General features: G+C 42.1%; 1 protein-coding gene across 1 annotated transcript; it reads right to left on the bottom strand.

Moving 5' to 3' along the window:
• Positions 1–2,897: 2,897 nt before the first annotated feature.
• Positions 2,898–20,358, bottom strand: LOC139931940 (WD repeat-containing protein 47-like). The gene is made up of 15 exons (XM_071925586.2): positions 20,201–20,358; positions 18,242–18,325; positions 17,471–17,555; positions 16,142–16,450; positions 14,179–14,618; positions 11,962–12,058; positions 9,592–9,764; positions 8,590–8,850; positions 7,799–7,868; positions 7,372–7,529; positions 7,104–7,273; positions 6,376–6,546; positions 5,093–5,224; positions 4,089–4,307; positions 2,898–3,040 (listed from the first exon to the last, which is right to left on the bottom strand). The coding sequence occupies exons 1-15, from the start codon at positions 20,356–20,358 to the stop codon at positions 2,898–2,900; spliced, it is 2,670 nt and encodes an 889-aa protein (XP_071781687.2).
• Positions 20,359–21,961: the final 1,603 nt, after the last annotated feature.

A 21,961-nucleotide genomic window follows, 5' to 3' on the forward strand; every position in this document is an offset into this window, starting at 1 on the left:
TTCTTTAAGCTCCATGATTTGATGGACTGCTAAAATACAGGGACAATGCCATATTACTATGGTTTACCACATATCACTGACAAACTATGTCATAACTTGTCATATTGTGTCAGACTGGGAATATCGATTTCCTAGTCAAAACTATACAAACAGAACAAATTTACAACCAAACCTTCATTTATACTAGGCTGATAGCCAGAAGACCCTCCATATTTCAGGCAGCAAGCCAGAGTCAATCTCTGCCTACAGGCATCATGGGACCTGGCACGACCATGCACCTAAAAAATGATTGTGTTCATTTGACAGACCAACTTTGTTCTGGTTGCCAGCCTGCCGGCCCAACCAAACAGATGAAAATTTAAATTTTAGGCAGTGGACTCTTCAAGGACACTTGGACAGGAAACATGGCTGCTGATCGACACACACTGGCAGGGATCAAACTTGGGGTCTTTTGGTTACGGAACAGTCATTCCACGCTCTTTAAAAGGACGTGTCACTTTCAACACATCCATGTGTGCAGTTTGGCAGAATGCACATTTGTGTTACTTTTCAACGTGTTAATAAAAACAGCGTTGCATTAATGACACCTTCTATTTCAGAATGCAACATTTAGAATAAATAGATGTAAAAGAACAGTTTGATGGCACTTAGTCTCTTTATTTTTTCATGAATGTTACAACTCAATCAAAGGTATCACTTAAAAAAATCCTACCCTTGATTTGCTAAATTGCAGCAAAACCGCCATACTGTATAATAAAGTAAGATACATACTTTGAACTTTGAGTGTTAAAATATGAGGAGTATTAGCACAGCTTTCATCTAAATAAAGCACATACCACAGTGAATTTCCATGCACCTCTCTATCTGTGTCTGGAAATTTGCAGAAGGGCTTTCTATTAGAGCCTTCTGGAGGTATTTTGGGAACAAAAATACATTTGCTAATATGTCGGAAATGAACTATCTGTGGTGGGAAATGCCCTCTGGATAATCCCAGACATACCTTCTCTCAACCACACCCTCTTTCCACTAACAGAACATCATCACAACTTTGGACCAAAGACCCTCATCAGATAGTTTAGCTTACTATTCACTGATGTTTTGCAAAAGTTCTGAAAACTTTTCTACACCCTTGACTATTTGCTCATTTTATTGTGCTACAAAAATTATTTAAAAATGCATTTATTGGGATTTTGTCTGAAATCCATTACTGAAATCGACTACTTTTGTGTAACACACATTTTCAAATGAGGTTTTTCGGTCATTTGAATTATATACCTTAAAGTTATTTTTTCTAGAATATCATTAACTGTCCTTTGCATAAACCTTTAGACAAAAATATCCTTGATTATGCATTTTGAAACATTGTCCTTGTGGACTGATTGGGTAAAAAGTCAAGGAGGACGGGACTTTTACTTTCTGAAGCGACTGTACAGACACTTTTGATTGAGATAACGCATCACAGTCCCAGCCACTTTTCTCCATAAGAGTGACTAGAACACACTTAGGGAATGCTGTGTTTACACATCCAAATGCTAATGGCTGATCTTTCTTTGCATAATAGTGACATGACAAGAATTAATGCATAACTAGGCATATAAGAAAATGCCAGGATAAAGCTTTTAAAATAAAATGAACCACGTAATCAAAACCTCTACAAATGTTACAAAAAGGCACCTTATGATACACATAGCCTAATGTGGTTTGACAAAATAAACAGGCCAGGTCATTGCTCTCATGAATTCCAAAATGCTATATATCCATTTAAAAAACCTAAAGTTCATCATTCAATATCTTGGAGCTATGGAGGATCCAATCTGTAAAAGGGGTTATCACTTTGTCAGTCATGGGCTACCTAGTATAGTCACCTACTATAAAAACAGCATTGTTTGAATTCTGTGCTATCAGTCATCTTGGTAGAGTAGGAGTCATCTGTTTTTTAATTCTGGATATCTCATTTTGGAATGAAACTCTTTATCTGTTCTATACTGACCTGTTTTATACCAGGTTCTGAATACGGCTTGCTAATATGTAGTTCGTCATTGCGAGAAAACAACTGGACTAAGTTGGAAGTTTGCTTGCAGTGAATGTAAGTGTTAATCATGCCTTTCAATAAGTTTCACATCACTATATTTTTACTATATCTATTCCATGTGATCGTTATGAATTTCTGATCAACAAAAGTGAGTATAGACAGTTAAGCCAGTCCAGGAGGCACAAATGCTTAGCAAACGCCAAACGCAAACAACAGCAACATCCAGTGCATATGTACAGTGTATTATAGAAATGTATTAAGCGCACTCTCACTCACACACACACAGACACACACACACACAAAATGCCTAAGTACCTAAATCTAACCTCACAAATTCTGACTAGAAACCCTACACTAAAATTAGCGCTTTCCTTTTTTGTAAGGGTTTACAAAATGTTCTTACAAGTATTCTTTTAATTTATTTTACTTTCATTTTCTCGAGTGTAGTTAAACAAAGGCAAACACGTTTGCCAGAAAGATGCAGTGCATGGATACACACACACACACTGGCACACACAGACATATGCAGAGCATATAGTATGCAGAGAAACACACATCCGCACACATAAACATCCATACATGGACATACACAAAGTACAGACTGTCAACTTTAAATTTACTGGATTTTCCGCCTCAAAATAATACTTACGTGCTCAATTTATGTACACACATATGCACACGCACACACGCAATGCTGTTAACTTTAAATAGAGCAATACTTGTAGAGCTCACTGTATGTACACACATATAAACATACACAAACACACACACACGGCAGTTAGTCGTCCCATGCAGGGATGTATGAGGAGAGTGTGTTGTTGTGCTTGTTGCTGCTAGCGAGTGTTTCCCAGCGCTGGTGGAGGGGTCAGGGGCCTTGTGCCCAGAGGGTGACGGTTCGGTCCGCAGAGGAGGAGAGGAAGGACAGGTCGTGGGTGTGCCACCTACACTGGATCACCTTATCCCAGTGTTCCCCAGCCACCGATTGAGGGAGTGGCTTCGTCAGGTCACCTGGGTTCAGTGAAATGAAGAACATTGTCATTAACACATGGCATTTGGTTGACATTTTTATCAAATTTGTATCCAATTTTCATCCTTCAGTGAGTATATTTTTGCATGGATGGCCCCAGTGGTATCAAACCCATAACCCTGACTGTTGTATCACATTCATGTGGTGTCTGGATTATCGGATGTATGACTTTCCCAACAGTAAGTACCAGTTAAAAGTAACTTAATTAATTTTGAAGCCTTCCTGAGATCTTTGAAAACCAAAAATGTATGGATATATTTACATTTATATGTTAAGTGTGCAATACTTGGAATAAGTAATCATGAAGGTTGCACACTTCTCTCCATATGAAAATATTTATTTTACATCAGCAACATGTTTCGGCATTATGCCTTCTTCAGGGTGTCATGAAAGTGAAAATTCACCTGGACCTTAAATAGAGACAGGTGTCTATTATTAGTGACGTCACATGACCAGCCCCCAATGCTGCTTGATAACAAATATTAGGTTACTTATTTAATAATAGTAATATAAAATACATTGTAAAAGTATACTAAATTATTTGACCCAAAAAAAATATATATAAAATATGTGCTGCAAGTGTGCAATACTTGAAATACTTTGCAATCAGCTGGTGGAGTGTAAAGGATCTCAATCTGGAAAACCCGATTGTGTGTTGAGCAATAAGCCAGTGATTGACATTTATATTTATATTTTAGCCATTTAGATCTTGTTCAGAGCAGCTTGAGTAGAATAACCTTAAATTCTAAGGTCAACAACATGAAAAGCAACCAACAATAAGGAGTCTGAGCTTCAAAGTCACAGCACCGTGACAATAGATATAACCAATATTCCTGTAGCCATACAATGATCATGTATGATAGAGGAATACTACATAGGGAAGTAAGAGCTAGGTAGGAGAGGTAGAAAGGATTTTCCCCCTCATCTCAAGACAGGAGTGTTATTTTCAGTGCAAGTAAAGGAGGAAGACAAGGGAGAGGGGCGAGGGAGAGACTTTGTGCCTCTCTCTTCCCCTAACTGTGATGCTACCTTGCAGGTCGGTGATGATGATTTTGTTGTCGTAGGAGCCGGTCAGGAGGTAATGGGCCCCAGGCGAGAAGCGCACAGAGCGAACGTCACTGCTGTGGGGGCGGTATGTCTGGACCATGCGGCCTCCTCTGATGTCATACAGCATGCAGGTACTGTCCTCCTGACCGGTGGCCAGCAGACGCCCGCTGGGATCCACCGCCACCGAGGCCACCGCACTTCCTGTGTGAGATGGAGTCATAAGAAATACGTTTGTTGTGAGTGGTTGCAGCTTAAAACCGCCTGCCTGTGATTTGGTCTCTGTTTTTAATAACAATTTCCCAAGAGTTAAACTCAAGAGCCGAGGACTCATTTATTCCCACTGCAGACTGCTAAATTTTCATGTGAAATCACACCTCTGTAGAAACTTTGTATTTTGCACTGTTGAGCGACGTTTTATTACACTAAATTGAATTGAATCCCTATCTGGTCTTATCGACTGATATTTGCCTGTATTGTATGTTGTTGTGATTGATTATGTGTTTCATTGTGTTTTTAAAAAGTTGATTTACAGGATAATAACATTTGAATTTTACCGCTAAGACTAGTTTAAAGTGTGCAATGTAAAGTACTGCAGTCACAGGCAGTAAATGATACTGCTATGCAATGCTCCAAGAAGCATTAGTGCCCTCTAGTGGGTAAACTGCACTATCATACAATCTATTGGTAGTTGTACACTGGTAATTTCCAGGAAAATACAGGTTGAGCTCCAAATTTAGTTGCTCTGCATTTGCTCTCAAACTTCACTCTCCCTAGTCTGTGTGTTAACCAAGTAGAATCATCTGGACAGGAAACAAATGTTTTTTATCCACGTATTTTACCTTGCAAATACTACTTATAACAGGACCTCTGAACGCTGGCTGGTTATGTGTCACTGTGGCTGCTGGAGTAGAGAATCAAAATGTTCCTGCTTTTGTCTGGTGGTTAGTGTTTATTTCCCACTCTGTGAGAGTCATGCAGTGACTCACCTGAGCCATGCAGGGTAGTGCCCACCACCCGCACACAGCTGGGCACCCGAAGGTCCCAGAATCGGACTGTCTTGTCCTGGGAGCCAGAGGCGATCATCCACCCTCCCCATGTGTACAGAGACAGAATGTGACCTGTTTAAACACAATGGCAAAGTCTAAAATCCATGATACATCTTTACCTTCTTTTAAGACACAATTGAAAACGCATGTTGGCAAACACATATTAAACAAAACTTCTAACTCGTTATTGTTCTCATTATATTGTAGTACTATTGCTAATTTCTTTGTTGGGATTCCAATATGGCTTTTGAGCTTTGTTTAGTCAGCCTTATTGAACTACAGACTTTAATGGAGTCAGTTGCAATGTTACCTCAGCTGACTTTTCTGTCTGACTGCTGCTCCGTTTCCACTCTAGGAAAACACAACAGGTTTGTGGACCCTTTAAGAAGGGGTTCCACAAGGAACCTTCTGGGGCTCCACTACATTTGCAATCTGAAGAACCCCTAAAGTTTCCTCAAGAGTCTTCCTTTTTAAGGATGTTTTCACACCTGTAGTTCGCTTGCTTTGCTTTGTTCCGAATCCGTGACTAATTTGTTACAATGTTGCGGTTAATCCTTGGTTCGGTTCCTTTTCACACAGCAATATTTCTAAGCGGACCAAGATTTGTAAACAAACGCCATGCGCAATCAAACTGGTCCCTCATTGGTCAGAATTTTTGTACGGGAATTCTGTACTTCCTGGAAAAAAAACTAAACAAAACACAGGAACACAATGGAGCATAGGCTTACGCACCAGCAGCGTGGACAGGTTATTGTCTCTGCTGTTATTCTCTGGTTTGTATAGCGGTGTTTACTGCATGAGCAGAATATTCAATTTGAACGCAAATCAACGCTGCGTCTTGAAAACAATGTGTTGCTGCATTTGATTCGACAAAGACGTGCTGTTTCCAGACACCTCCATAGACACCTCCGTGACATATTCACCCACCAATTTCTACTCAGAAGACGCATCAGGTAAGCCATCATGCATAGTGAATTCGAATTGCATTCTCACGACCAAGGAACCACACCACAGTTCATTTGGAAGTGGACTGAGACCACCCTCGCAAGATGGTCTCAGTCCGCTTGTTTTGGTCCACACCCGAGTGCGATTGCTGCGTTCATATATGCCCAAACAAACCAAACTTGGGGGGGGAAATGCTCCAGGGTCCGAAATAAAGGCCCCAAATGAACTAAGTGTGAAAACGCCCTCACAGTATAGGGGATGGGCTGGTGTGGGCGTACCGGTGTGTCCGCTGAGGGCGTGGAGGCCCTGTCCTCTCTGACAGTCGGTGGTGTAGATATTGCAGTCTCCGGCCCCGGCACTGATCAGGATGGAGCCTCCACTCTCGGGGCCCTCCATGAAGGCCAGGTCCCTGATAGTACCATCATGCATGCTGAACTCAAGGTCTGGGCCTGAACAGTATGTACACATAAATGAAAAACACACACACACACATACACAAATGCACACATGTGCATGCATTATAACATCGAGAGTGATAATTATACTATATTATATTTAGGATAAATACACAAAGACACCATCAGTAGTGATCAATCATGGGCTCTCAATACGCAAAGAAATCCATAGAAAGCACACTGAAAAATAATAAAACACGTCATATCACTCACACACACACACACACACATCATAACTTCACCAAGAATCATTCTTGAACTCACAACATACTGAAACACAAATAAAAAGTAAGACAATGTATGCATGTCTCATGCACACACACATTCACACAAATAGGTGCACACATCCTAACATCAGGAGTAATCATTCATGGACTCTCAATACACACAAATGCACATAGAAAATAATGAAAATGCACTTCACTCAAATGCACACACATCCTAACATCAGTAATGTAATCATTCATAGGCCTTCTATATACACAAAAGCAAATTAAAAAGTGGGGAAATGTACATTACTCATAACACACACAAATACCAACAAATGGTACCTGTGGCATTGCAAGTGTCTGAATTAAAAGGCAGGACTTTGACGTATTTATCATTGGAGCCGGTGGCCAGCAGTTGTCCACAGTGGCTCCAGGCTACACAGTAGATGGAGCCCTTGTGGTGTTTGTTCCTCCTGAAGCGTACTGCCGGCTGCTTGACTGCACCAGAACCACTGGAGAAACCAACAAATTACAAGAGAGACAAGAACTGCATAAGAAGGCTTTAATTCCAAAATGTTAAATGTCCATTTTGGATATATTCCACTCCTACCTGGTGGTGAGTGTTTCTGGGTAGGCACAGACTCTCAAGGTTTTGGAATTGGAGCCGACGGCGTAGAGCGCCCCCGAGGGGTGGAAGGCCACAGCGCGCACCGCCTGTGTGTCCTCTAGTTGGCTCACTTTAACAAACTGGGCTTTGGATTTCCCCAACTGTGCACAGAAAGATCAGTGAAAAAAACATTCATTTGAAACATGAATTGTCTAGGATTTACATGATCATAGTTTCTAAACAAAGAGTTGACTTTTCGATTAGACTCTGGTCAAATATTATTTCCAAATAATTCTTCTGCGTTTGATTTAACCTGGTTGGAGAATCAGATGGGTCGGGGTTTACTACATTTTATTATTACAAAAAATTATTTGGAAATAATATTTGACCCAGGTCTGTATTGGATGTTTATGGAGGAATTTTGCAGTACCTCTTGTGTTGTGCTACGCGTGGCAGAGTCATCCTGGACTGTAGGTATACTAGCTCTGATCCTCTCGGCACTGGCAATCACAACACACACACACACACACACACATACACACAACCAGAAAGTTCTCTGTACATATTGACAGTAGTCTTAAAATCTCTCATTCTAGATCACTATAATTCTCATTTTGCATGCAAAAAAGTGGACAGCATGACACTTCTTATGAGTACTTTGACTAACAACACACCAATAACAGGGCCTATGTATCACTGAAGGTACTAGTCAAACTAGTCAATCCCAAATTCCAACAGCTGAATTCTAAAATTCTATGGAGCAACGTAGGAAAATGTTTTACCGAATGTTCATTGATCAATATTTAATAACATTTACATCTTCTAAAATGTTACTATTGTGTGAGTACAGGGTTCAAGATAGCTAGTCAGGAATACTCAACTGTTTGACTTTCATGCCAGGAACAATTTTGTCTGAGTAGGTGTTACCTTTCAAATCTCATTCTGGAATTAAATTCTTCATATCGTTGTCCAATCTTGGTGATTTTCATGTTTTAACTTCAATTGAAAATTTACATGTTCCTCTATGATTTGAGAAAAAATTCATCTCAGTCTTTTGAAACCCTATCAAAACCCAATGGATCACTCAAAAATACATGGTGGTCAATCCAAAAACGAGGCTGTTTTTCTTGGTTCCTGAGAAGTTGACATTTTGGAGATACACCTGACAGTGACAATGTATTCCCTGGTGACTAGATGAACAGACACTCTCCAGGTTCTTACCTCTGGGTGACAGGAACGGGGGACTCGTTGAGGGAAGGCATGCAGTGGTTCCCGGTTTTGAGAGGGGTGCTGCTGCTCCCCCCGCCCGGCTTGTCCCTCGGGGGCCCGGCCTCTGGGGTTTGGGTGGTGTTGGCGGTCCTGGGGCTGGAAGTGCCGGGGTTACCCGTCACTCCTCCGTTCCACTGCTGGGCCAGACGTGGCATCACCTCGTCCCCCCGGTGGTCAATGCCCACATTCATCTCCTCCAACTTCTGGATGGATCTAGAAACAAAGACAAGATCTTGGTCTGAACGAGGCTGCGCTGTGGTTGTGTTCATGTTGGCATATTTATGTTGATGATGTAGGAATTTACGGTAATTCTACGGTTGCACTTACTGTGTGTGGCTCTGGATAAGAACCGTCAACTAAATGTAAATGCTGTAGACTCAAAGAACCAGATCTTTCTCCTCACTTTATTGCACCTTGTTTTCGTGCTGTAGCAGTTCAGGAGAGAGCTCAGTAACACTGTCAAGTGGGTAAGTGGTAAATGCAGAAACAAATTCCAGAGAACATTTGTGTTTCTCACATTCCCGGGTGGTGTTCAAAACAAGGAGGTCATCATTTTGTATAGATTGTTCATTAGTGTTTGACTTTGTACCCCCAGGGTAATTGGGTAATTGGTTCAATTGCAAGGACCAAGTTGTTGGGTCCAGCAGAAGTATGGGGGTAAACTAATGAGAACGCCATCTTTACATTTACAGTTTTAGGCCCCTACTGTACCTGACACTCTTATCCAGAGGACACATGGCTTTTGATGAACACGCAATTTAGAGTCTCCAATCCACCTGACTTGCATGTCTTTGGGCTGCGGGAGGAACAGGAAAAACATTCCACACAGAAAGGGCCAGGAATCGAACACTGGTCCTTCTTTCTGTGAGGCAGAAGTGACCGCTGAGCCACTGTGCTGCCCCTTTCTGAAGAATGTTGCTCAGGAGAAAAATCTATTGACCAGAGCTTCCTCACCTGCTGAGGAAGGTCTCGGTGAGGTTGTGCTGGGCTCCGTCCTGCGGCTTCACCCCTCCCTCCAGCAGCATCTGCTGGTAGAGCTGCCTCTGCTGCTGCTTCTGCTCCAGATGCTGCTGCACGCGGAGACGCTGCCGGTAATACTCCTGGACCTGCTCTGTGGAGTCACGCCGCTGGAGAAACACACACACGCACAGTGACCCAACATGAGGAAACAGACACATCGTAGGGCATTGTTTGCTTTTTATGAAAAACAAAAGGAACAAGGAGCCACTGTACCTGAAAAAAGTGTTAAGGTGAGGCTGACCTTTTCCTGAAATCAAGGCTCTGGTGTATGGGAGGATGAAAAAAGTCTATTTCAGTGTCGCCAACACGTACGCCAAAGTGAAATTAAGGGAAAAATCAAGGCACGTGTTTTTTTTTTTATTGTTTCAGGTACAGTGGCTTCCTTTTCTTTAGAGCAGACTAGTTTACACTCATCAACCACACATAACCTACAGCGTATATCAGACCCTTTTGTCTTTTTAAGATTATTTTTGGGGAACTTTTGCCTTCATTGGATAGGTGACGGTAGAGCAAGACAGGAAAGATTGGGGTAGAGAGAGGGGGGGTGACATGCGACAAAGGTCCCAGGCTGGATTCAAACCCAGGACGTTGCTTTTACATGGTACGGGCCTTAGCCAACTAAGCCACAGAACCTTTTATATATAATTAGCATACATGCATATGCGCGCACATACATACAAGCTGAAGTACAGACAGAACCTCAACTTTAACTGGTGGGACGTACGGTATGTGTGTGATGTGGGGCCTTATATCTGCTCTCTACCTTGTACAGATTCAGCCTTTCAGTATTCTCAGTGCTCATCACTAGTATAACCCCTACTACACACACACACACACACACACACACACACACACACACACACACACACACACACACACACACACAAACACACACACACACAAGATCATAATGTACAAACTCTCTCCCATAATCCACTACTGACAACTCTCCAACTCCCAAGGCCTCATCCTCCACCATCCGCCCCATAAAAAGTTTCCAAGGACCTCATCATATCCAACGGGTCTACATTCCCCTTCATCTCTCTCACCACATATCACACTATTCATATACACACACACACACACGCAAACACACACAAAAAAATCCAATCTAAGCCGCTCTGCTCCTCTAGATGGGACCTGGGATGCATAAAAATGAGCGATGAGCAAGGCAGTGGGCCAGCTCGGGCGTGACCACCCATCAAACCAGATTATGTGCCTCCCCTGTCCGTGACCCCCCCCCCCCCATCCCTCCACCTCGTCACTGGGGTTATGGTGTCGCTGGAGGGTGGGGAGGGGAGCAAGAGGCTGCTGTAGCTCATCTGCTACTCCCCCCACCGCGTCAGGTGACAGGGGAGCGAGGGCTCGTCTCCCCCTCGGCCGGGCGAGGCAGAGGATTGGGAGAGGATTTATGGGGGGAGTGGAGGTGCAGGGGTAAGGAGACGGGGCGGCGTGGGGGTATGGGGGCAATCTATTCTAAATCTCTTAAATCTGGAGTAATGACTTTTGGAGGGGGGTGGGGGGGGGGCTTTCAGACAGACAGAAAACCTCGCTTTGACATTGACTTCAGTGACCAGGCAGACAAGCCCAGCAATTTCTTTTTACGGTCTTCATGAGACAGACTCAGCCAGAAGTGAGTCGCTATGATCCTTCATCATGGTGTGGTAAAAATCATTTTGTACAAGTCTGTTCCATGTTGAGCCGTATGTAATTTAGGATGCACTGCTTAGAATTTACTTTTGAACTTCAATACTCAGGTGATGTCACGCTCATGTTGACCAACCCGGCCGGTCTGTGATGCTTTATACCAAAGAAAACCAAAAAGATCTAATGTTGGTGAGTCCAGCTTTCTCTGGACGGAGCGCTGCTCACTGCTGTTTAGGAGACAGTTTGTATTTTGCACTTAAGTTGCGTTACTTCCTGTGGGTGGAAAAATGTCCATAGCCGACTCCAGAATTTCATGTGGGCAAATCTACAGCATCTCAATTAGTGGGGATGGAACGCTCTTCTCTGTTGCAGCTCCACTTTGTGATTTAGGCTGATAAGATGGGTGTATTTTTACGTAAAAATCTTGCATAGTGCAGCTCTGCTAAAAAGAAGTTAAAGTTGTATTGTGGAAATTGAACATGAACTACAAGTTCTCTAAAGCTTCATTTGAGCTTCAATGATGTCACACGACAGGAGAATGTACTTCTGTGTTCCTCATCTATTAGTTTAACATTGACTGCTTAGATCACATTCAAATAAACTGATAATTAATCAGGTCTGTGTGTCATCACCATAAATGCACAATGTAGTTATTACCTCGTTCCTGTCTGCGCTACAGGGTGGGCCGCCGTCCCTCCCAGGGGCCAGAGGGGTGCGTGTGGCGTTGGGACTGTCCAGCCCCTGTGGGTGCTTCCTGCAGACAGAAAGACAAAAAGATCCACCTGACATTTATATTTGTACATTTACATTTTAGGAATTTAACTGACCTTTATCCTGAGCAATTTATAATGATTTCAACAGTGAAATAAGCTTCAATACCTACAACATTACCATTTCACTTGATTTGATTTGAATTGGGGAATAAAAAAATTATACATGGCACTTAGATAAATTGTCTTATTAATAGCCACTTTGCAGTATGTTACAAAATACTATTAACTCTTGATCTTCTAAAAGTGACCTCACTCTGGTAGCAGTGGGACAGTTTGTACACATTTACTGCATCCAGCAGGTGGAGCCAGAGATAACCTGACAGAGTCCAATGGTCTCACCAACCACTCAACATATTTTTCCTTCATTTGATGCCAGAGCTTCAGAATGCCACCTCCTCCTATTACTTAGTGGCATAGCATTTCACTTCAATTTTAAAAGTAGATTTCATTTGTCAGCTAACCTGCGAGAAGGTGATGCCAAGGTAGGCCTCTAGAGATCTGATGAAGCAATTTAAACGCATCTCAACTTACATTCTTCAAGTCTACCAGAGTTTTTCCACTACACATACTGTATACTGTAGTGTACCTGTACCGGGTCTAGTATGGGTACGGTACAGTATCAGCACTTTTTAGACTGGAATACTAAACTGGTGTGGTCCTGTTTTTTGCAGAAGAAGAACATGTAGCTCAAGGAACCTGTAAAGAAACTAAAGAATGTATCGTATAGCTTCCTTGATTTTTTTTTTTTAATTTGAATTTTATTTGATAGGGACGATGCAATTTAACATAGTTCCAATACAGAGCATGAAACTGATGTGCTGCACAGAGAGTTTATAGCTATTGCTAATTTTCAACTCTTGTCCCTAGTTGGGCTTTTACATGTACAGTGTAATTAAAATATACAGCTTTCAGTATCATAAAACCACAATACACTACAGATATGGAAATACAATAAAATACACATACCACAATACACCAATACACATACACCATACACCAATAGTAATTTAGAGTACAATTAGCTAAAAATTAGTACAGCTCTGGTTTGCTTTTAGCCAGCACTTAACCTTTCTTGTAAAAGATTTTATATCTGGAATTAATTTTATTTCAGTTGGTAATGTGTTCCAGAGTTGACAGCCCTTTATGGAGAAAGCTGATTGTCCAAATTTAGATCTACGATGTGGTATTTTACAGTTGCCGTTCACCATGCTCCTAGTTACTCTGTTACTGTCTTGTCTTTGGATATATCTGGAGAGAGGCTCTGGGGCTCGACTGTTGATACATTTGAAAACTAATTTGAGAAAACAAAAATGAGTAAACCTCTCAAGGCTGCAGGATGCAGATGTAAAAGCCACAGTATAGGTTACTTGCTATGGAAACAAATTTCGGCAAGTTCGTATTGACAAAAGGTCAGTTTTGCGTAAAATAAAAAAGCACTTCTTTGGCTTCGGACCAAACTAGTCTTAGAAAAGCATCTCCATTCCCTTTTGCAGTTCTTCATCTTTGTTTACATCTCTTTGTGGTCAACTGTTCAAAATTAAGTGTATGGAGGTTCAGCTTGCTGAACTTGTTAGAGGATATCTGCACCTTCATGACTTATAACTAGTAGCAGAAGTAGTAATAGTAGTAGTAGTAGTAGGAGGATTTTTATTATGTGCATGTAGTACAGAGCTCAGTACTAATCATGATTTTCAATTATGAGCCATAAGGTGAAAGCATTAGATTATGTTGCATCCATCACCACTCAGTTCTGATGTGCTTTGTGGAGCACTGCGGACAACGAGATCTACTACTGGTTTTAATACCTAAGGTTGCAGATGCATGCACTAAGGATGGGACGATATGCTTATCTCACGATACGATTCGTTAGGCAATATGCGGCTCACGATTCAATACAACTACAATATGATGTAATAAATAAAACTTCAGTGACAACAAAGTATGACTGTGCAGAACTATGGTTATTTTATTATTTCTGAGCCACAAATCTTTCTAGCAATGGCATTGGCTTGCTAGAATGTAAACAACAATTTCAAAATGTCATTACAAAGTTTAAATAATATAATTTGGATGGAGGGCTTGCTCCAGCTTTGAGCCTTACCTCTCAGGTGAATCGTCCTGCTGATGCACGTTATTCTCCACTAGACTCCGACTCAACGCAGACTTCATGTTCCCCTCCATGCTTCTCTTATCCTGGGCGGCCAAGCCGTGGGACAGCCCGTCCAGAGCCGGGTTGAGGGATCTGGACATGTAGGTGTCGGCCGACTGGGGCCTCTGGCGGAGGGGCGAGGTAAGGCAGGGGGAGAGGCGGTTGATTAAGGGGGTGAGGAGGTCAGCGTGGCCCGCCTTGCTGGGCTTCACCAGCCGGTCCACGTGGATGCTGAGCGTCTTCTGCTGGAAGGCGCAGGAGAAGGCGCCGGGCGAGAGGTTCTGGAGCCAGGACAGCAGCGACAAATCCAGTTCATCACAGCCGTTCCCACAGAGCACGTCCACGCCGAGCAACACCTCACCCTCTGTGATCTCCTCACCGGTTGCTTTACTCTACAGGACAGGGAGCCACAATTAAAATCTTTGAGTGTTTGCCTTGATAATTGTTGCATGTAATCACACCTACAGTTGGTTTCTTTGGTCTGAACCAGTGGAAAAGTTTACTTTGTTGCATTTTTGTATTTGGTTCGTTTAGGTTCACACTGATCAATTACAAGTGAACCGAGGCTTGTAAACAAAAGTCACATGGACTCACAAGTAACAGAGTTTTAGTAAGCTGTCATCCCACCAGGTTAGAGACTTTGGCAGCGGAGGGAGTCAAGACAAATATGATTCCAGTTCCTGTAACTTTAGCTCAGCATGATGTTGTTTGTGCTCTTTGCCCTCTCTGTTGTTCATACCAGTTAAGAACTCATGAAGAAATATGAATGAGCATCAGTCCAGACTGCAGTTTGCCCTCACTTCATTTTGTTATGCTAGGCTTTTTGAGGAACTGCTGACTATCAGATGTCAACATCCGTCTCCTTATACCCATAAACCCTTGTGTTTTGGGGTCGTTTCCTGTAGTTGGTTCAGATTACATTTTCACTCTTAACAAACCGCACCGCAATTCACTGGGAAGAGGACCAAGACTCGCATTTTCAAGCGGCCTAGGTAATGGAAATGTATATTTGTAATTTATGTTTGTATTTCTGTGGTCTCTGTATGTATAGAATTGTGTCTTATATTGTCTTATGATGAATAAACTACATATCCTATCATATCCTAATCTAGGTGCAGTTATTTGGTGCCACCTGAGTTCGAATGGCATCGTTCTCAACTGGCCAAACGAACTGAACTCAAGGAGTAAATATTCCAGAGTCTGAATAAACTGCTCCAAACTTGCTTTGTTGTCAGTGCACCCTAAGTTTTGAACGTGTGTTTTAAAACTTGTCCAATAAACCCGAAAGGTAGGCTAAATCCTCACTGACAAAGCCAAACACTATAAAAAACTAAGGGTTCATTGAAAGTTCTTATAAGATCCAAAGATTATTAGATGCAATTAGATCTACATTAGATGAAACTAATATCCCCATGGGGAAAATGGGTCATTGTACCAGCAAAGAATAGGGTACCTCAGCATAAAAATACTTCTAAAGGGTTTTCAAAATATCTCTAGAGCTTTGTGGAACTGCTGTCAGGCTCATGAGCCTTTTATGATCTGGTGTTTTCCTATGCTTGCAATCTCAACAGCTCCTGGAGTTTCCTCATTGCCCTTTTACATTTCAGAGCAGAGATTCTCAACCTTTTCCATATCAAGGACCCTAATTTAGTCCACATTAGGACCACAGACCCCCATTTGATGAGAATTTGTCTCTCAGACCCAAATCTGAGAATATTTTTATTGTCAGATATGATTTTGTCTAGAATCCCATGACTATCTGTATTGTAGGTAGAGAGATAACAGAGAAACTATGATCAGAACAGTCTTCTACATTCTACATTCAATTTGCTGCGGACCCCCTGGAACCCCCTCAAGGACCCCTGGTGATCCCCGGACCCGACGTTGAGAACCACTGTTTTAGAGGTCTGGCTACCTGACAGAACTCGACGCAGCACTCGTACAGGATCCCTTTGATGAGCAGCTGGAAGAGGCGGTTCCCGCTCGCCCTGAAGCCCGCCTCGCTCAGCTTCCTGTCGGCGGGGATGAACTCGGCCACCATGGCGCAGGCCTCCTCGAAGCAGTGGACGCGCGCCGTGCTGGGGTTCCAGTCTTTGAATTCGGCGTGGTGGGTGAGGCGCGGCAGGGTGAGGAGGAGACACAGCTTGCTGTAGTCCTCCTTGGCCGGGCAATACTCCTCCAGACTGTGGAGGCACTTGACCGCCTCCTGCATGGTAAGCTCCAGCTGTGGGTGGTGGAAAATTCACAGAGGACTAGTGACTATGTGGCTGAGATTATGCCTTTTCTGAATGTGCTGAGATAAATAAGCGTATTCTTTATAGAAACCCACAGGTATTGGTAACGAAAAATGCCACAGTGAATAGGGTTGGACGGATATCATTTTGCTGATATATCAGACTGATATTGGCCTTTCAATAACAGTCTCATATCAGCTGGTCAGTATTCAACCAGCTTCAGGGGTGTCAGTCTGTAAAACCTGCATTGAAACCTGCCTCACCAAGCCTTATGGAGTTAGAAACCCAGCTAAGAATTTCATTATTGTGGGTTTCAGTGGAGAGTTTTAGTGTCACATGATGGTCTAAATGCTGTTTCAGAGGCTTTTCCACCCTGCAAAGAGTAAAATTTAGGGGGAAACACTAAATCCTTGCAATTCTTTTGGCATGAAGATGGTCAATTTTAAATCAAAAATCCATATCGGTCAATAACTCAGTGATTTGGCTCTTTCTGAATGTGCTGAGACAAAAGATAACTTGTTATTCCAGAAACCCTCATAAAATACTAACCCAGTGCAACCATGTCCTAATGCTTAGAGAGAGACTGTCCCTTAACTGGGAGGTCACAGACAATTTGTCTGTCCCTGTTAACACTGCCCCAGGCCCAGTGTGTACATGTATGTGTGTCTCAGTGGGACGACCCATTTCTCCCTCTGGGACCGTTCGAGCTCATGAGGAGCATGATATTTTCCAACGCCCTGCTTCACATTCACACACTTAAACAGATTCATACTGGGCAACTCCCTGCTCAGTCCAACCACAGGTTAGGTGCCTTGCTCATGGACACCTCCATGGTAATTGGTGGGCAGAGTGTAACTCATTCATTTCCCTTCAACATTTTACCAGCTGGCAACCTTCAGTCACAAGCCCCCTTCTCTAACCTCTAGGCTACCATCGCTGATCTTATATAAAGAAACGATTTTCTAATTACAAATATGCATACGTATTTTTCTAATTCCATATATACATACATTCTGAGGGTCTTCAGCTGCAGACATGGCATTATTCACACACAGAGCCTCCAGAAACTTCTGTTTCAGAATGATGTAGCGGAACCTGGACACACAAATCACAATATTAAGAAATGCATTTGATAAAGAGGTTAACCCTGGAGTGTGACATGTCTTGGGTTACATTTTATAACATTTATTTAATTAGGTAGGCCCACTGAGATTAAAAATGTCTTCACTTCTGTTGAGACTGTGTTATTTCTTACTGGTTGGTGAGAGACATGATGGTGTCACTACAGTACTGAGACTTGACCTAATTTAGTTCCCAAGGCACACCACCTCCCGCTTCACTGGCTAATCCAACCCAGTCGCTGGTGGAGGGGAACATCATCACTACCATGTTTAATACACTGTAGTTTTACAATAAAAATAACTTTATAAATTAAACTTATTGTACATTCTTGCAAACACGTTAAAATCTTTCATGCATCTCAAAAGGATTGAGGATAATACAAAAACCCTTGAAACACAGACAGAAACAGAAACATATTAAGACAACTGAGAAGTAGACATCTGACAACTCTAACTCAATCAACTGTATTTCAATTAATGTTTTCCTCATCATACCTCAACAACAAATCAATAAATCAAAATTGAACAGGTATTTTACTCTGGCACTCTATCCAACAGCTGCTTCTTAACCTTTACCTTAAAGGTCAGTAAGTGGCTGATGTGAAGCAGTAAATAAACAGTCTGATATCATTGGAATAATCCCTCCTGTATTTCTCTCACCTTTTCTTGTCAAACTTGTCCATGCCTTCTAAAGGTTGAATGAACTGCATCACCTCCTCCCATTGGCCATCTAGAATGAGTTGCCTGTTGAGAAAAGCCATTGAACAACTTGAGAGTCTTTTCCAAAACCTTATCACAGATTATGAGGCTATATCTACACAGTATATATGAGGTCTGTCAAGCAATGCATGGAGAGTCATCATCGCTGCTTATGAGGAACACGCCACCATGTTGTGACAACAAAAGGAATGATTTTAAAATTATGGCCTCTTCTTCACTGACCAAACAAGGAAAACTGCTAATTTCTGGACATTGGTATGATGTTTAAATAATACCATTAATGCGGGAAAAATGACCAGGGAGGAAACTTTACAATCTGTCCTTTGGTTGTCACTCTTCCAACATGGTGGTATGTCCCTTGTAACCAATCTCCGCACCAACCTGACACCATTCAAACACGGCCAGCATGTAAATCCTACTGAGACTTTGCATGTGGCAGCAATTTTTGTGCCTCTGGAGTATCAGATACAGTCTAAATCAATAATGATAACAGACTCATTTAATCAGCCCACTGAATTATGCCAGATTGAGTGATGCATATGCGTAGAAAATGGCAATGTTATTGAGTTTGTCTGATTAATATCACTTGCACTCTGAAGTGCAAGAGCTGCAGTCACGCCTGCCTTGTTGACAATATGCAGTTCTGTCGATATCCTTGTTTGACATTAATACATCCGAATTTTCAGTTTTTTCACATTCTCTGCAAACAGGAGCAGGAGCTGGCTTGCTGATGTCATTTTTCATATCTATTATTTTTCTTTACTTCTGTATGGAGGCAGAGAAAGAGTGACAACTGCTACAGATGCAAGCAGTATGCATCAGACTTTTACAATAGAGGTTGAACAGTGGGACTCACCCTTCTGACCCGCTGTGAAGGTTTTAGTTGACCTAAGCCTGTTTAGTTGATTAGTTTCTGTCGGGTTTCATGATTTTTTCCAAACACAATAACATCTGGCATCAGAACAACACTCACAGATATGCTCATCCTCTTTGATAAACATGAAATCTAAATCTGCATGAGGGCGGCACAGTGGCTCGGAGGTTAGTGCTGTCACCTCTCACAGCAAGAAGGTCCTGGGTTTGAATTGCAGCCCGGGTCTTTTCTGTGGATTTTGCATGTTCTCCCTGTGAGAGTAGAGTCTTGAGTTCACCTGCATGAACTGGAGACTCTACTCTCCGGGGGTCATGTGGGAGGAAACCCACGTGAACACGGGGAGAACATGCAAACTCCACACAGAAAGTCCTGCATGTCATGAACTGGAGGCTCTAAACTGCCCCTAAGTGTGAGTGTGTTTGTCTTTCCGTGTGTTCATGTGTTCCTGTGTTGGACTGGCAACCTGTCCAGGGTGTTTCCCTGCCTTTGGCCCAATGCATGTTGGGATAGGCTCCAGCCCCCCGTGACCCTGAATAGGAATAAGCGGGCGTGCAAAATGAATGTATAAATCTGCATGACTGCACTTTTGCCAGGGGACAATAATGTGGGAGAATCAATTCTGCAGATTTGGGCATTAAATGGACTATTCTTTAATAAGATACTATTGGCCAACTTGGAATTTCTTGAGTTGAGGACAGCCCTCTTTACTACTCTATTCAAATCTACTCCCTTTCTGTTATCCACATTAGAGTCATATCTCTGAAATACTGAGACCATAGGCTCATTTGAGGAGGAGATAAGAAGGTTTCTGTGTCGTTCTGTGCCATAGTCATGAATGAAGCAAAAAAAAAATTGTCATGGGCATTTATATTTTGACTAGAGTTCCTTCTTTGCCAGTTAGTTAACTTGCTCTATAATTTAGATTATTTCTGCCTCCAGAGCAGCATTGCCTCTAAGAAAAGTTTGTGTAACTAAAACTCCATCCGCCCTTCTGACCGCCATCTGAACCCGCCGTGCTGCCGTACCTGAGGAAGAGCATGTCGTCGGAGTACAGGCCGTTGATAACGCCGCTCTCCTTCTCCAAGGCCAGCATGCTGATGTGCAGCTTCCTGGAGTTGAGGAAGTCCAGCATCAGCTTTATCACCTCCACCTCCTTGATGTTGATCGTCTCCTCCGCTGTCATGATTGCAGATCGCCGGTGGCAGCTTGGCTGACCGGAATACAGAGAGAGGGAAGAGGAGATGTGCATGTTTCTGACAAGTTTGCATCCAAAGAGGCAAATGCTTGTGACGCTTATGCTTGTTGTTCATAAACTGAATATGAAAAGTCTTGTTTTATTAGATATCCACCATTTGAAGAAAATGATACCTACTTTCTCAAAAGGACTGATGGCACAAAAGTAAAATTAGAAAGCACAGGAGAGCGCAAACCTCTGCCAACGCTGAAGAATTCTCCACCTTGCTGTTACACCCAAAGGCATCATTCCTATCATTTAAATATGATTTCTTCAGCCTGCAACTATACCCTTTGGATGTTGAATCAAGTCTATCTCCATCAGTTTCACAGTGTGGCTAAAAAATGATCATCATCTAATGGCAGAAATCTGAGATCCAGATTGCCACCAAAATCTAATCAATTGTTCCTTGGCCCAAGGCCCATTTGTCCACCAAATATCATGGAAACTTGTTCATAAGTTTTTGAAATATCCTATGACAGATGATGATGATTTTTTTACATTTTGGACATGACTTCATATTTGTTGAGACAGTCATGTGTCTGTGGTTAAGAAGCTGAGGCAAGTTGCAAATTTCAAGCCCAACCTAAAAAAAAAAACGAGTGGATATATATATATATTTTTTTAAACAAATCCATCTCACAGCACTTGATGCTTCTGTTTAGAGTTGTTTCATGTATGTTTTAGGATCCAAAGACAAATGTCCATGCTGCTTGCAAGCATGGCTGTGAAACTTAAAGCTTTGGGTGTTGAATATTTATCCTCTGTGACTGAGTGCTTTTCAGAGAGCTGGTAACTCAAATGATTCTTGGTTAATAAAAAAAACTAAAACAAAAGGTGTGCCTTTACATCTGTCATTGTGTGTGAATAACTTGTATGTGTTGACACAGATACAGGAAGAGATGGGAGGGGAGGATGTCTAGAGGTGCTGAAGGGCGAGCAAAGTGACGGTGAGACAGCAGCTTTCAGTTTAACATCCACATTACTGATGTAAACACTGACAGGTCTTGCAGACTTCCATCCAAACTGATGCCCAGAGGCTCATGAACTGCACCCAAAGGAGCAATCACTATATTCCTACAGGGACTGCTAGTGTGTCTGTGTGGCTCCATAGTGACATTATAACATACTTTGTATTTTTCTGTCCTATGGTATCAATATAATCTTCCTCAAGAAGTCCTATAGGGACTTCTAGTGTGTCTGCAGAACTCACTAGTGAGTTTACAGTTAGGCTATAGTATTTTATGGTATTTCTGTGTCCTACAGTATCACCATAATATTCACATACGGACTTAAAGTGGTATTCAGTGGCCTAGTGAGTTTATAGTGTTCTCATTGTACTTTATTTTAAAATCCTATGGTAACACTATAATTCCTAGTGGATATTTCGTTTTGTTGTGATATTTGTATAGTATCCCTATAAAAATGACTAGTTTTTCGTAAGGGTTGGCTTGCAATGAGTTAATCGATGCAACACCATAGACTGCCGTAGCTATGGAGCAGCTCTTCATTATGGATGATGCTCTTGTGTTGTGTCTAAGTGCAGAAGAGG

The sequence above is a fragment of the Centroberyx gerrardi genome, chromosome 9 (assembly GCF_048128805.1).
Source record: "Centroberyx gerrardi isolate f3 chromosome 9, fCenGer3.hap1.cur.20231027, whole genome shotgun sequence".
In the NCBI taxonomy this organism is placed as follows: Eukaryota; Metazoa; Chordata; class Actinopteri; order Beryciformes; family Berycidae; genus Centroberyx; species Centroberyx gerrardi.

Coding starts and splice junctions, on each gene's coding strand:
- LOC139931940 (XM_071925586.2), bottom strand. CDS start 20,358: ATGACAGCGGAGGAGACGATCAACATCAAGGAGGTGGAGGTGATAAAG. Junction 7,274..7,371: donor CCAGAAACACTCACCACCAG/GTAGGAGTGGAA, acceptor TGGTTTCTCCAG/TGGTTCTGGTGCAGTCAAGC. Junction 5,225..6,375: donor CGCCCTCAGCGGACACACCG/GTACGCCCACAC, acceptor GTGTTTAAACAG/GTCACATTCTGTCTCTGTAC.